Source organism: Vicia villosa, unplaced genomic scaffold (genome assembly GCF_029867415.1).
Source record: "Vicia villosa cultivar HV-30 ecotype Madison, WI unplaced genomic scaffold, Vvil1.0 ctg.000402F_1_1, whole genome shotgun sequence".
In the NCBI taxonomy this organism is placed as follows: Eukaryota; Viridiplantae; Streptophyta; class Magnoliopsida; order Fabales; family Fabaceae; genus Vicia; species Vicia villosa.
Window position 1 is genome coordinate 663,783 of NW_026705181.1, and position 16,053 is coordinate 679,835.

The following is a 16,053-nucleotide window of genomic DNA, read 5'->3' on the forward strand; positions in this document are numbered from 1 at the left end:
AAAACCATGACTAGATAAAAGGAAATGAAAGGACACTAGAGAATAAGATAAAAATATATGTGTTTGCACTTCAGAATTGCTGGAAATTTGATTAAGCTTAGGCAGCAGTTAAAGAAAACAAGGACAATTTTTGCAAAAAATGATTTGTAAATTGAAACAGTAAAAGGAAGAAATGGAAAAGCCAGACCTTTATAGAAGATTCTCATAGTGTGAGTGGCTATCATGATCGGATATAAATAGAGGATAAGCTCGATTAATGAAGGGACATAATAATAAAGGATAAGCTCGATTAATGGATCACCCAATAATCATTAGGAGGCTGTGAACCACTGTTGTTTCCTTCTTAATCATCCTTACATATCTCGTGCTTAGGACTATGAATCACTATCTTTTCTACGTAATCACTTCTCCCGTATATGCTCACCGTGAACCACCATGTTGCATGGCAATAAAACCCAGACCCACGGGTACCCACCTGAACCCGCCCCGAAGTTGACGGGGAAAACCCGCTTTGACTGGGTTTAGATTCGGGTTTGAATTTTTCCCGATTAGAAAATATGGGGATGGGTCGGGTAATGGGGACACTAGTATCCACCCCGAACCCGCCCCGTTTATTTCAATATGTACATTATTATTTATATTTTATATTGTTAAATATGTGGCTAATATTTTAATAATTTGATTTGTATTTATTATTTTAAATATTTGAAATATATGTATGAGATTTTTTTATTTTGTTATTTATAATGTAATTTGATTTTTGAAAAAGTAAATATTTTTATTAAAAAAATTGATTTTACGAAATACATGGTGGCGGGGCGGGGATATCCGAACCCGTTAAGGACGGGTTTGGGTTTTAATTTCCCATCCCCGTTTGGGGCGGGTAACGGGGATTGATTGGAGATTCGGGTTTGGGGGAGGTAAAAACCGTCCCCGACCCGCTCCGTTGTCATGCCTAATGTTGCCTGCTTAGCTCTTACATACCTCATGTTTGGTTAAGAGTGAGAACCACCGTGTTTTTTACTTAATCACCTTACCCCTACGTTCCTTGTGCTTAAAGAATATAAATGAAAAAATAATACATTAATGATATAGTAAAATAATTTGTAATTTAAGACTAGTTTTATGTTTTTAAATAATTTATAATTTGAGATAGAGCTAACACAATTTATTGCAATACTCGTATTTTAGATTTTGAAACTGGAACTACTTTAATGTATCCTATCATATTGTTGCAGAAACTTGTATTTATGTTTGAGCCAACATAAGGAAAAGAGGAATGTAAGCAACATACTATCTAATACATTATTGAGTAGAATCCATATCCATGTCATCATTTTTAAAATGAGCCTTATAAATAGAGAGAAGGATCACATGATCAAGTGAAATTCATATAAATCTCACTAAAATAGTAAGTGCATAAAATCCACTCTGAATGTTGAACTGATCAAAGAGCATATAACCAATATATACAGATGGATCTGTTCATGCTTATACAAAAATCACATGTTACAAAATTTGGTTTAAGAAGTGAAAAAGAATAGTGAAATCCTCAGACATGAACAAGCCTCCCTACAAATATTTCTAACCTCTATCTACAAGTACTATATTCCGGACGGGATTCATTGGATTATAACACCGCGAAAATGGTGTTACCGTAGTCATCTTAATTTAAGCTCCACATAAATGTGATTTTCTCGCCCTCCCCCCACGATCGAATCCAAGGGAAAGGATGCATAGTTCTTTCTGTGGGACATGATCGATCAAACTATGATGCGGGCTGAGGTTAAAAGCCTCCCAGGCAAACTACTTTAGCGGGAAAGCAATGAGGACCACAGTACAGATGTGAAATCTATGTTTACTTTCATCATTCTTCTTCCTCATTTGTAACAGATGAAAGTTTCTCTTCGAGGTCTTCCAATAAATCTTGATATTCAGTAAATGCTGGGTGTGACTGTGCATAAAAAACCAGCAGGAACCATAATTTTGTTCATTAAGTATAAATTATGCAATTACTATCATTTACATCAGAAAAACTAAGATAGTTATACCTGCAGGGTGCTGCTGTAAGCTTTCCATAACCGAAAATCGTGACGGAATAAGTCAAACAGAACCTGTAAAAGCACACCAGAAGAATATTCCAATTATCAACAAAGTGAATCCTTTTATCCATAAGCTAAAATCTAATTAAAACTGAGTATAAATATAATAGGACTAGGAGTATTAATTAAATGTTGTGTCCTCTCATTTAATATACCATAACTCAGAATTGGATTTTCTATCATTCTCTCCTTTCCATCTTTTCCCTAAAATCTTGACACTGCCCGCATCACCAAAATTTTATATCTCTGTCAGTGTATAGTACACAATGAACCTTAACATACCTCGGAACGTCTTAAGAGAGTAGCCAGGACAACTATCCATTCCTTAAATTTGACAGAGCACATATGAGCCAGGAGAAAGTCGGCATCCAATCGGCTCTGTAGTGTTTCCATTTGAAGCTGAAAACACAATAGCGTTCATTAACAGTGTGAAGATTTAAAGCTAATGAAAAACACTGTGATAAATCTACACAAGCTTCTTCCAAATGAATAAAGAGTGCATAATCAGTGTTTAAGATTGGTTTCCGCAGTGAATAATCAGTGTTCCACCATATATGGTCATAATCATAATTTATGGTTTATTTCGATGTAATGAGTTTTTTTCCCTTAGAAAAGGAAATGTTTTCAAAAGAAGGGAATATCAGGAGGGTGAAGTATCCTCATGTACCATATAGCCATTTAGAATATAACTGATCAAAAAGTAAGTTTTTTTTTTCAAATGTTAAAATCTCAAACCTTTTGGCTTATTAGTTCAAGCCCTGATGCAAAATTCTCCAGCCGAGCACTCCCATATCTTTCGCGTTGTAAATATTCCTGAAATTGGTTATCATTAAACAACTTACACATTAAAATAAAGAAAAATTGACTCAAGGGGATTAGAACAATTCAACCAGCAAGATCTTCTTACCACTAAATCAAATTGAGTGCCTTTTACAAATGCAACAAGCTTGGAGAGCTCTTTCCCTGCCATCAAGTAACTAGCGTGGTTTTCTAAAATATTCTTAACTGAGGTGACATGAGCACTTTGTTCCTTGGATGAGGGGCTGCTCCAAAGAAAATTATTTGTTGGTATGATTTATTTTTTTTGAACTCTGAAGCTAGGACAAAAGAAAAAATTCACTAAGTTTTACACAAACCTTTTATCCAATGCTTGCTTGCGCTCAGTAGAACGAAAAAGAAAATAGCCTAAAAATCTGGGAGACAGTTTATCTGAATCGGATAGTTTATCTGAATCAGATGATGCTTGGTCATACTCCCTACCAGATCTTAGCAAGAATCTCACCTGAGGACCCAAATCAAAAATTTATGTAAAAGGTCATGAACTCTTGTATGAGATATATTAGTGAATAATCTTAAGTGTTTCAAGACAGTACCAGCTCCCCAGCAAGCTCATATAAAGAATCAACGAGTGTCGCCTGCATAAGTTTAATAATTCACATCAAAGATGGAGCTTGAGCTAAATATAAGGAAATAAAATAAAATAATTGAAGCAGTGAAGCTCAAACCTGTAATAACCGTAAAGCACAATACTGACTCACAGCAGGACCTTCAAGTTTGGCAATTACCTGTTACATTTGAGATGAAATGAACTTGATCATATGAGTATGTCTTTATTAAGATTCTCACTACTAGTTGTCATTCAGAATGATAATCTTTTTACTCTTTACAGATAAAGAAACTTATTGAGAAAGGCAAGTGATTCTCACAAGTATATAGCAAGCTGCAGTGCGGTACCATCTACGTTGAAAACATTCCTCAAACAATCTATATAGAAGTAAAAAATTAATCACCCACATTAAAATACAGCAACAGAAAAAACATTATAGTATAAAGTATTAATAAGCCAAAAGAGGAAACAAAATTCAGATGACTTTGCAAGGGAAAAACAGCTTATCAATCTTGTTCAAAATAAAGGTAAAATTATTTATTATATTATATTATAAAGGTAAAACAGCTTATCAATCTTTTCTTTGTTTCTTTAGGCTAAGTTTCGAAGCGGAACAATGAAAAAACTGAAAATTCTCAATTAAATCAAATTAGTCTTTTGACCCTGTTTGACACAAAAAAATATGTCCCATTCACATTTCATTTCAATCTGTCCATTCATAACATACAGGAGCATGGAAAAAAATGAAGCATTTAGTTGCAGAGGTAGTAATTTAATAAAGTTTATCAAACTGAAATGTTGCAACATTATTGTAATATTCTTGAAAGCCATAAAAAAATTGCATCTAGCACAATGGCAAATGGTATTACCAAGTTCATCCATTAAGGATTTTTTTACATGATTCCATATTTCAAAAGAAGATTTTAGTACATTTTAAGAATATTAATGAACGATGAAATCAAAAGGAAACGTATAGATGTTTGAAAGACATACTCTGTTGATCTTCCAGCGGCAGAGAACAAATCTGCCCAATGACGACCATCTGTTTTTCTTGCGACACTAACAACAACATCTAAGTACTCTGGAAAATTTCGGATAAGATCGCAGGTCTTCTCCAAAAGAGTTTTTACATGTTTAAGAACTGAGATCTGGTTCTTGTCTACATTTGGCCTGGAATAGTTGGCATGAAAATTAACCAATCAAGATAAAAACCAATTGGCAACTAAGTTTTGTATTGAGAAATTGTTACACTCATGCTCAAGAAAAGGAAATTTGCTAGAAACTATAGCCAAAATCCTGGTAGTTGTTTATTAATGTTTCCAAATTATAGTACCTGGATATATCTGCTTCAAATACTGTAAAAAGAAGCCACTCTAGACAATGTGAAAAATGAGGCTTTTCTGCTGATAGTTCTGCCAACCTTAAAGCTTCCTCGATTTTGTCTCTCTGGCAGATACATAAATAATAGGAAAGAATCACATAGGTTATACCTTTAAGGGTTTAGGAGGAAAAAAATTGGAAAGAAAAACACAAGAAAATCAGCAATGTCTCAGAAATGAAATATGGATTACAAACTAAAGCAATTCTAATCACTTCAATTTACCCATTGCAATACCTGAAGAAGATGGCGGAGTAGGCAGTGCAGTATAGTTTGTGCTTGAGGAGATGGCTCAAAACACGGGAATTCTGCACTTGATGGAAATGACATTCTCTGGGAAACACCAACAACTACACCAGCATTCGGAAGAAGTCCCAGAGGGTATACTTCACGATCAAACTCCAGCTCCGGATCCAACTGAAAATCAATTAATGATCAAATCAGAAAATTAACAGATTCCAGAATAAAGGAAGGACTGAATTTAGTGAAGTTGCTTCAAATAGCCTAAAATATTCTTTTTATGGACAATTTCTATATACCTAGCAGATAAAAGTAAGATGATGCAAAATGAAGACAATCAACAATATAAGAAACCTACAGTTGCATGTGATTCTTTATAATAAAATTAACAAAAAAGTTTGAAGAAATGAATTACAAAATATGTTACGAAAATCAATTTTAAAACAATGACCTAGAAAATAAATTGTGTTATGTACAACGCAGCCTACAAGATCATAAACATCCTCATAAATATCCATACCTGCAAGAAGTCTTCCTGCTTAAAAGAATTTGGACCTGGAGATGGATACCAAACCTGCAACAATGAACTTCCATGTAAAAACTATCAGAGAAGTAAAAAGAAAACACACTAGAGGGTGGATCACAAGTTATTTAATCTAATAAAATATAAGGATGCAAATACAGGGATTAAGAAAGATCTTGACAGTTAATTACCTGCATGCCCCGATGACCATAATCTAACCACGAAACTTCCTCAATCAAATTTGTTTTATCCTCAAACTGGCCACAAGTGACCCAAAAAAGCTCAACTGAATCCGTAAGATTTCTCTCCCGCCCATCATCCAAATCAAGAAGTGAAAGCTCCCCATTTGACCTCAATATCAGACATCTAGAACAAATACTTTTCATCAGTAACATGATAGAAAGAACCTCCACCATTGCATCTGACCCAGAACTCTAACTATATTTATCTCAACACAAACACTTCAAAGAACTCAATTTTCTTGACGATGAATTATTAATAGGGGAAAAAATGGCTCTAATAGCAGCAACAAAAGTAACCGAGTTTAGACTAGCATATCGATTATTATTCAATAAAGCCGGAACTCAGATGCCAGTTCATGACAATAATAATAAGGGATTCTGAGTTATAATGCATTCTGACTTTACAGATTGTGACATTTTCCCTTTGGATCATTTCTATGAGAGAAATGGAAAATAAACTGGAGAAAGGGATTACATGTTGGTCAAAAGGATATTACCTTGCTGGTTCTCCACTAAATGAATCTGCTGAAGATGAAATGTAACTTTTTGAAATAGGTTCTCGTGGGATTTGATCAGGAATGAATCGCATTGCTGCAGGATGACTCTTGGCAGTCATAATTGAAAGTTCTCGTACTGCAGAAAGCTGTATGTCATGTTATCACTTAAAAATGTATAACAAACAAGGTTTTATAGAAGAAAATTTGAAGAAAAAAAAAGAGCATGCTGAACAAGAGTATCATTGAAAACCCAAAAACATGGGAAAATTAATTTTATAATTGTGCATTTACCTGTAAATCAGGATTTCCTGAAGGAGTTAATTCACCAAATAATTTAACATTGAATATATGGACATCAAATGGTCTATACGTAACCAGTATATAATCTTGGTACACATCCATCACAATTGGTTTCGCTAGCAATGGTTTTCGACAGAGCAATGAGCTTTGATCAAGGTGATATCTTGGGTAAAAGAGCAATTCATACCTGAGATAAATAAGGAGACCTAAGAGACCATTGCATGTAGAATAAAATGTTTTCTATGTTGTATAATGCTACAGTTATTGCTACGAAAAACATTAGTTTTGGGTTCAATCAGACCTATACTAAAAAGACAAATTAAGAGGGTAAAAAGTAAAAACACTTAACGCCCTTTAAATTCAGGCTTTTTGAGGCATGTTCATTGTTTAACAACAATTGGCTAAAAACAATATTTTGTACCTACTAAATTATAAGGAACCAGCCACATGAAATACGTAAGCAAATAAAAGTATCTCACATGTTGGAAGAATCAATATAGTTGCAGACAACAACAATCTTTCCCAGCCATAGCAAGCCCTTACACTGAATCTTTTGTTCCTGGGTAACATCTCCAAATACTCTCCATCTTTTCAATCGTATATCATACAATATCAAACCATGGAGACCAGCGACTGCTAAGTACATTCCATCCTGACTAGCAGCCACATGTTGAACAGGCCAGTTTTGGGAAATATAAGAAACCTGCAAAAAAAATTTAAACTTTAGAAGTGATGTTCATTTGATTAAGATTACACATTTAAAGTTTGACAATCAAACACATAACTGGAAGCTTAAGATGTAGCATTTTAAGCTCGTCGATCTCTTCTGACTGCACAATGAGCAACCGGTCTTCCCCATAAATCACTTGCCGGATGTATGCAGTTCCGGAAACACCTCTGCTAAGACAGCATTTTCCAAAAGAGAATGAAATAATTCTCTCTGAAGATCTCTCCTCAATAACATAAAGTCTGTATCCATGTTCACCCCACTGCATCAGTGAGGTACCACCCATCAATGGCTCATACTTGCAATCACGGTTTGGCTTAGCAATTGGAGAAGAAGCAGAACTTAAACCTATCTGTCGGATTGTTGACATCAAGCGGCACCCAGAAACTGACCAAACTGTAAGCCCTCTTAATTTCCACCCAACTGCAAAAGCAGAGTTATCAGGTGTCCATGCAATGCAACTAACAGGGCCAGTATCATCCATTGAATATCTGCAAAAAGTAGCATACTTCATGACATAGAACCAAAGTCCATCTACATGACATTGAACGTAAGTCCCAACATACTGATAAGATGGAGAAACTACGAATGCAGTCATTTCTGAAACTGAAATTGCATGGAGTCATAAAATAGGAGAGCGAGCGCTGTAATTTAATTAAGATGAATGATGCTGGAATAACGTAGAATGTTTTAACCTTTCCTGAGTAGCTAAGTTGCACTAAAAGACTTTCAAACCAAACAAATAAACAGAAAGGAGACAGCATTGAGATTGAAGAGCAGGTGAGATAACATTAAGCAAGAGTATTGAGCACAATCTGCTGGAGAAATTGAGCATCAAGCTCAGAAGTAAATTGCAGAAATGTCCAATTTGTGACTGATTCCCTGGATGCATGTTTAATACTCTCTCTATTCCTTTTTAAGCGTTGCTTTTGTAGAAGACTTTTGTTTCTATTTATTTGTGACTATCAAATTTCAACACAACATTAATATATGTTTTGTAACTAATACCCTAAATATTTACTGCGAAGAGAGAAATAGGTAGAATGAGATGATAAATAGTTACGGGTATTAAAGAAAAAGATAAATGATTTCATCAAAAGTGACAAACTTATGGATTTATTTGGTATGTGTAAATAACTTTAAAATGACACAAAACATACCCCCAGTCATACAAAGAAACTGTGCGTATAAGCATTAATGATTCGGCCAAATCATACAACTCCACAATTCCTCTTCTGGTACCAACAGCAAGAATATCCTGCTCAAGAGCTACTGAAGCACATACAGCGTCCCCACAAGCCAACCTCTTTTCTGCTTTAATACAGTCAACTTGCTTTAAACCTTTCTTACTAAAGGAACATGAGACAAGGTGCCCATCAGAATACAAGACAAATAGCAACCTCAATGAAAGGGAAAGCTCCAGCTGTTTGATTTCAGAATTTTTTGGAATAATGTGATTAGGCACAGGAACCTTCGGTTGGCCTTTATGACAAACACCATTCTCTAAAGAATGTGGTAACTGAGAATCATCAAAGCTAGCAGAAGGATTTGGATCAAATTGAAAAGCTCCATAGAACTGCATAGGAGATCATAAAATAAAATGAGTAACATTGTTATACGTCAAAACAAAAATGAACGCTGTAAAGTCAGTTGAATATTTTCTGTAAATCAGGGACCAATTGACCATAGAAAATAAGTTAAATTGGGATGCAATGTCCAAAATTGCTGGGTGCTCTATGTTTAAATTACCTCTCCCTTCCAAGACATACTGTACAATGTTCCATCAGAAAGTCCAAGCAGCAAATGTTTGTTATCACTAACGATGTTGCTCCTGACAAAACGGTTGTATAAAGAGTAGTGTCAAGATCATGTAGCAAATGGCTTCAACTTTTGATTATTACATACAGAGTGAAGTGCAAAATTTTGACATTTTTTCAGAAAGTATTGAGTAATGACCGTATCATGAGTTCAATATATCATATCGCTTTAGATAATGCCAATGAGTTAAAAGAAATCATGTAGACATTCAATTGTCACAATAACTAATGTCCCATATGGATGCAGACTTCTATAAGAAACATATCTTCGGAGCTAATATAATATTTCTTCAACTTTTGATTTATAGTATACCTAACTCCTCTACTCCTCACTGCATTTCTTACTTATCAGCAATCTTGGGAGTAAGTAGCATGGTGGAACCAAATTTTATGAGAAGTGATAGATATAAAATAAATTATGTTTTACTTAACAATCTAAGTTTTTTGGTAGTTGACTCATAACAGTTTATCAAAGCCTCTATGAACAAGTGGCTAAGAGTTCAATCCTCTACTTACACTCTCGTTCCTCTAATTAAAAGTTGTGTCTCAGCACAAGGTAGGCTGATCTATGCATTGTCCATGCTTTCAACTCAAAAGGACTCACGCAGGAGGGGGTATGTTGGAGATATATAACATACAATTAATATGTCTTCATCAAAAGCTAGGATGGTTGGTTCATGACAGAAACCAAGAAATCAATCAACATATCTTTCATCATAAGAAAAATATATTATCCCGTGTATAGCATACTTATAACAACAACCAAGCCTTATCTCACTAAGTGGAGTCGGCTACATGGATCAACTTCCGCCATAATGTTCTATCTAGGACCATGCTTCTATCCAACTCGTTAATCTCGATATCTTTCTTAATAACTTCTCTTATAGTTTTTCTAGGTCTTCCTCTACCTCTAGTTGTTTGACTCCTCTCCATCTGATCTACTCTCATTACCACGGAATCTTCAGGTGTTCTCTCACATGCCCAAACCACCTAAGTCTATTTTCCACCATCTACATGCCCATACTTATAAAAACAAAATATTGTTCCACTATAGGACTCCAATTAATATTCCACTGTCCATACCAATAGAAGATTTGTTGAATTGCACTAACTCACATAGACAAAAGAAGTTTTAAAAACAACATTAGCAAGAAACTTACACCGACAAACTCTTTACTGCAAAAGGAACTTGCTCACTGAGAAGAAGAGATATAGTAGCTAGGGACAAAGCAGAAGGTTGTTTCCCACCAATGTGTATTTTTTTATCCAAGAATTGGACCTTGAAAATGTGAAGATAGAAAGAAGATGTCTGCAAATAGAAAATACACATCAATCAGGAATATAATACAAGATACTTAAAACACATCATTAACTTCAAGGAATGTGTTAATTGCAGCATGAACAAAATAAAGGCACAAAATGTGCACAACACAGCTGATCCGAATGAAAAAACATCTAAATATAATTCCAATGGGGTAAGGTGCATCTTTCATTTCAGAGCATAGTCCACTTATAAATTCACGAGCATATTAAAGATGCTATCGAAAACACCGAGAATACATAACTGACAAACCACATTGTTAATCACACGGCAGCACACTTACAAGAATAGCAATTAATTTAGCATCAGGACTCCACACAGCCTGCAAGTTTTCACCTTCTCTCTTCAACGAATCCGAATCTCTCTTGTACTTTCCCAATCTCACTCTATGCTGAATAAATAACCAACAGAAAATCAAAAAAACACTGTTAAGCCCAAATTATATCCACATTACATCAATACACCTCCATGAAAACCACTTCAACATTTCCCCCAAAAATCTCGAAAATTAAACAAATAATAAAAACTCATCACACAGAAATTCAAATACAAACTCCAAAACACCACATTACAAAAACTCTACTCCTCATCAAATCAAAATCAAGTTCGTATTTTTTTTCCAAAAATATATATCCAAAAACTCCTAAAATTGAGTATATATATTCAAAAATTTCCAATGCCCACATTTCAAAATTGACCCAAAAACATAAATTTAACAAATTCAAATCCGAAAACCAATCCAATGAACGGATCCAAGTACCTGAGAAGAGTTCCACAGTTCAAAGTGAGTAGGAGAAACAACAAGCAACAAACGATTAATCAGTTTGAAATACACAATCTTCTGCACAGAAGGACACAGTCCTTGCTCCAGAGGGATGACCTGAGGCCACCCATAAGCCATATACATGTTTTTTTTTTGTTAGATTCGTTACAAATTAGTGCAATTGATCATAGATCTAGAATCTGGAGATGGAATTGGTTGAAAGGAAGAAGATTGATGGGAATGGTTGTTTGAGGTTTGATCCGCGATTGCGATTTGGATTTGGGATTGGGAATTGGGAAGAACCAAGTTCAACTACAAGGCCCCAACCCAACAGCATCACACACACTGGAAATTAAAATTAAAAATAAATTTTCGTTTATGCAATAAATTAATAGTAATTTGATTTTCTTAATAAAATCGAGAGAGTTTTTAAAATTAAATATTAATATTAAAATAAAAGACAATATTTCAATTGATACTCTTAGCCTAGGGCTGGAAATGAGTCGAGTCGAGTCGAACTCGCTTCAGCTCAGTTTGACTCGTTAAGAATTGGCCGAGTTCGAGTTTGAGTTTGAGTTTAAGACGAACTTTTTTTTCAGCTCAAACTCGACTCGTTAAAAATTGACCGAGTTTGAGTTCGAGTTCGAGTTTATCACGAACTTTTTTTCAGCTCAAACTTGACGTGTTAGAAGTTCACGAACATCTCGGTTCAACTCGCTTATTTCACGGACTTAAAAATAATTTTTTAAAGTCTATTTTATATATATATATATATATATATATATATATATATATATATATATATATATATATATATATATATATATATATATATTTTACATTTTAAATTAATATTTTTAAATAAAAAAATATAGAAATCAATTAAAAGTAAGATTGGAATTTATACGATGTTAATTTTATTTGTATAATTATTTGTAGAAATATTTTTCTCACTTGAGAATATAAATTATCAATTATAACGGTTAGATTAAAATAAAATATGATACTAAGATTTAGAGAAAATCTTTAAACCTACTCTTAAAGACAATATAATATATCTCATATATAATCGAGTTGACTAATGAACCTAACGAGTCGAACTATGTATAGTTCAAGTTCAGCTCATTTAGTTAACGAACTTAGTTTTTAGCTCATACTCAGCTCATTTGGTTCATGAACCTAGTTCAACGATTTAATTTCCGAATCGAATTTCGAACTATTTTCGAGTTAGTTTGGTTCATTGCCAGCCCTACTCTTAGCTATTTGCCAAAATTTCCATTATGTTCTCTTATTTTGTAGATACACATCAGAAAGTATTTTTTTTTAACAAAATTTGATTTTTTTCGGAGGTACATCTACGAAAACATAAAAACATAGTGAACATTAGAAAAATTCAAATTAGTTCAGTTCAGACAATCTTTCGTAGATATATCTACGGAACATATTAAAACAAAGTGTTTTTAGATGTACATACGGAACATTTTGTTACATTTCAAATCAACTACATTTCACTCCGAAATTTAATTTTTATAACAAAAATCAAAAATCAAATTATAGTACATCAAAGTAGTGCAATTTAAAGGCAATGGAATATAGTACACTAAAAGAATACATCGTATAGATCATACAAATAGTGTCATATACAAAATCAAAATAAAGTACAAAAATATAATCAAAATACATACATCAATAAAATCATATGCACCACTACTGTGTGTGTCGGACAACATCCTCATCCCCTCTGCCTCTAGCCCCGCCTCTGCATCCACCACGTCACCTGCTGGCTACTCTGTCTCTACCGTCAAGTGCCCACCTGTCCTGGCACGATGTCGACAGTATAAAAATGTCTCATCTGCCACCCTAATGATACCGTCTAGTATACGCTTGTGATCAGACCCCTTACGGAAGAAACCATTGGCAATGCTTGTCCGCACCATGTCAAGTATCTCACGACAGCTAGGAAGAACATCGTCAGTATGGTCCAACTGAGAATGATGAGTCTGCAAGATCTCCTGATGGGATGGTATGGGTGGTGATCCCGTTGTAGTGGGGATTGTGTAAGGGGTGTGACATCGTGAAGTACCAAGTGATCCCACAATGAAGTTTTGTGGAAGTTTGATTCTTTGAGGTTGAGAGAGATTGAGACAGTACATAAGATGAAAGTGTGAGAATGAGGGCAAGGATCATCATATCTTTCAATTAAATTTGCAGAAATGGCTAGAATAAAACATGAATCACAATCAAGGCAAGGATGAAGTTGATTGGCGGAGAGTTTGGGCCACTACGTGTTATAATATTCGGTTTTGGAGATATCAAAGACTTCACGTTCCAAATTATATTATGCTTCGAAACATGTCATACGAAATTCAGCAGCAAGTAGAGAAGTAAAACAGGAGTATGAATATACAGAACAAGGGGAATTTCTAATCAAAAAGAGAGATGTATGTAAGTTGGGTTGGAAATCCACCAATATCTATGATGAATTTCTACCAATCTTGATGAACAAGATTGTTATCATTCTCACAAAAACGGTGAAAATAAGAAAGGAAATTTAAAGAAGAAAAGAGATTAGGGTATCTACAAAGTAACTCTTCGCTCACAAATTGTAAAAAACTTTATTATTCACTTGCAACTGCAAATTCTGTGAATACAACCTTTTGACTTGATTACAAAAAATAGGGGTTACTCCCTCTATTTATAGATTTAGGTTAGTTTGCTCTCTAAGCCAATGTTCAAAACTATAAAAGTCCAAAATACTTATTTTGAAACTAAATCAAATCTGTGTGTGACAAACTGTTTCCACACTTCTAAATCAAATCAAATCTTTTTTGACACAAGGAATTACAATTTAACACACCACCTAATTTATTGTGTCTAACTTATCCATGTTCATCATAGCTCTTAGTTTTCTGAACACTTCGACTTACACTCCCTTCGTTATGATATCTGCAATCTTCTTATTCCAAGCTCTCCGAGCTTATTTCAATCCATACAGGGCTTTATGAAGCCTGTACACCTTTCTCTCTTCGTCATGTTTCACAAACCCAATTGGTTGTTTAACATAAACTTCTTCGTTTAAGGGTCCATTTAGGAATTCACACTTCACTTCCATCTGACATATGTGCCAACTGTTTATTTCTGCAAGACCAACAACCAACATGATTGTTTCGATTCTAGCAACAGGTACAAATACTTTATCAAAGTCAATCCCTTCTTTCTAAATAAATCCTTTCGCCACAAGCCTTGCCTCATGTCGAGTCACTTCTCTTTTTGGATTACACTTCACCTTGTATACCCACTTCACATAAGTTGCCTTCTTGCCTTTAGGCAATTCAATAAGTGACCAAGTGTTGTTGTCTTCGATGGACTTCAATTCCTCATTCATAGCTTTCACCCACTTCGAATCCTTCAATGTCTCAGCTGCATTGACAGGTTCGACATCTACGTAGAAAGCGTAATGTACCAGCTCACCTTCATCATTGATCACATCATCTGATGTAACCACGCAATCTTGTAATCTTGCAGGCATGTGTCTAGTTCTCTGAGGTCTGCTTGTACTTGGTGATCTCTAACCTCCTCTTGTCGAACTTCTCTTTCGACTTGAGTTTCTGGTTCTTCAAGTAAGATTCGTAATGAATCTTTCTTGATATTTTCAGTTTAATTCCATTCTTTAAGCTCATCTATGATCACGTCCCTGCTGATCACAACTTTCTTATTCACTGGGTCAAACAACTTGTAACCTCTGGTCGAATGATATCTTATTAGGATCATTTGACTCGAATTGTCAAGTTTTCTTCTCAACTGATCTAGCACATGTCTATGTGCTATAGATCAAAATAATTTTAGATGACTCAAGCTAGGCTTTACCCCAAACCAACATTTTTCTGGAGTAATTTCTTCTAGCTTCTTCGTCGGACATCTGTTCAAAATATATGTTGCGGTCGACACAACTTCACCCCAAAACTCTTTAGGTAAATTCTTGCCTTTCAATATACTTCTCACCATATTCATGATGGTTCGATTCTGCCTTTCTGCAGTTCCATTTTACTGTGGAGTGTAGGGTGGCACCACCTCATGCACAATCCCTTCTTTCTCACATAATATGTCGAATACTTTCATACATATTCTCCACCACCATCAGTTCTCCAAACCTTGAGCTTTCGACCACTTTGTCTTTCCACCATTGATTTAAACTTGACAAATACCTCAATCACTTCACTTTTCTTCTTGATAAGGTAAACCCACATTTTTCGATTGAAATCATCTATGAATGTAACAAAGTATTTGTTACCTCCATTCGAATCCACCTGGATAGGACCACATACATCAGAGTATATGATTTCGAGAATAGCCTTCGACTTACTTCATGCATCCTTGCTGAAGTTATTCTTGTGCTACTTCGCCTGCACACATTCCTCACATACCTCGTTTGGAATATTGATTTTTGGCAATCCTGAAAACATATTCTTTCTTTTCAAGTCTCTGATGTCTTTGAAGTTGAGATGACCTAGTCGATGGTGCCATATCCATTCATCTCTGCTAGCTGCAGTCGAAAGGCACTTGTGCTCCATCACATCAAGTTCGATCTTGAAGGTTCTATTTTGAGACATAGGAGTCTTCAAGATTAAACTTCCACTTGCGTTGACGACTCTCATAATCTTGTATTCAATCGACACTTTATAGTTCTTTTTTACCAACTGCACAATACTAAGCAAGTTGCTCTTCATGCCTGGTATGTACAACACATTGGAAATTA

The 16,053-nt window shown here is 34.8% G+C and overlaps 1 protein-coding gene across 1 annotated transcript; it reads right to left on the minus strand.

The window, feature by feature from the left end:
• Window positions 1–1,358: 1,358 nt before the first annotated feature.
• Window positions 1,359–11,657, minus strand: LOC131627835 (uncharacterized). The gene is made up of 23 exons (XM_058898696.1): window positions 11,295–11,657; window positions 10,818–10,925; window positions 10,374–10,522; window positions 9,146–9,227; window positions 8,557–8,972; window positions 7,455–7,887; window positions 7,149–7,372; window positions 6,661–6,856; window positions 6,370–6,515; window positions 5,822–5,996; window positions 5,628–5,681; window positions 5,105–5,284; window positions 4,823–4,935; window positions 4,483–4,659; window positions 3,809–3,866; window positions 3,608–3,667; window positions 3,476–3,517; window positions 3,239–3,384; window positions 3,010–3,145; window positions 2,838–2,915; window positions 2,385–2,501; window positions 2,052–2,114; window positions 1,359–1,954 (listed from the first exon to the last, which is right to left on the minus strand). Exons 1-23 carry the CDS (start codon window positions 11,439–11,441, stop codon window positions 1,868–1,870), a joined length of 3,387 nt encoding a protein of 1,128 aa, XP_058754679.1. The 5' UTR covers window positions 11,442–11,657; the 3' UTR covers window positions 1,359–1,867.
• Window positions 11,658–16,053: the final 4,396 nt, after the last annotated feature.

Coding starts and splice junctions, on each gene's coding strand:
- LOC131627835 (XM_058898696.1), bottom strand. CDS start 11,441: ATGTATATGGCTTATGGGTGGCCTCAGGTCATCCCTCTGGAGCAAGGA. Junction 10,523..10,817: donor CTAAATTAATTGCTATTCTT/GTAAGTGTGCTG, acceptor TTCTATTTGCAG/ACATCTTCTTTCTATCTTCA. Junction 1,955..2,051: donor CTTACAGCAGCACCCTGCAG/GTATAACTATCT, acceptor TTTTATGCACAG/TCACACCCAGCATTTACTGA.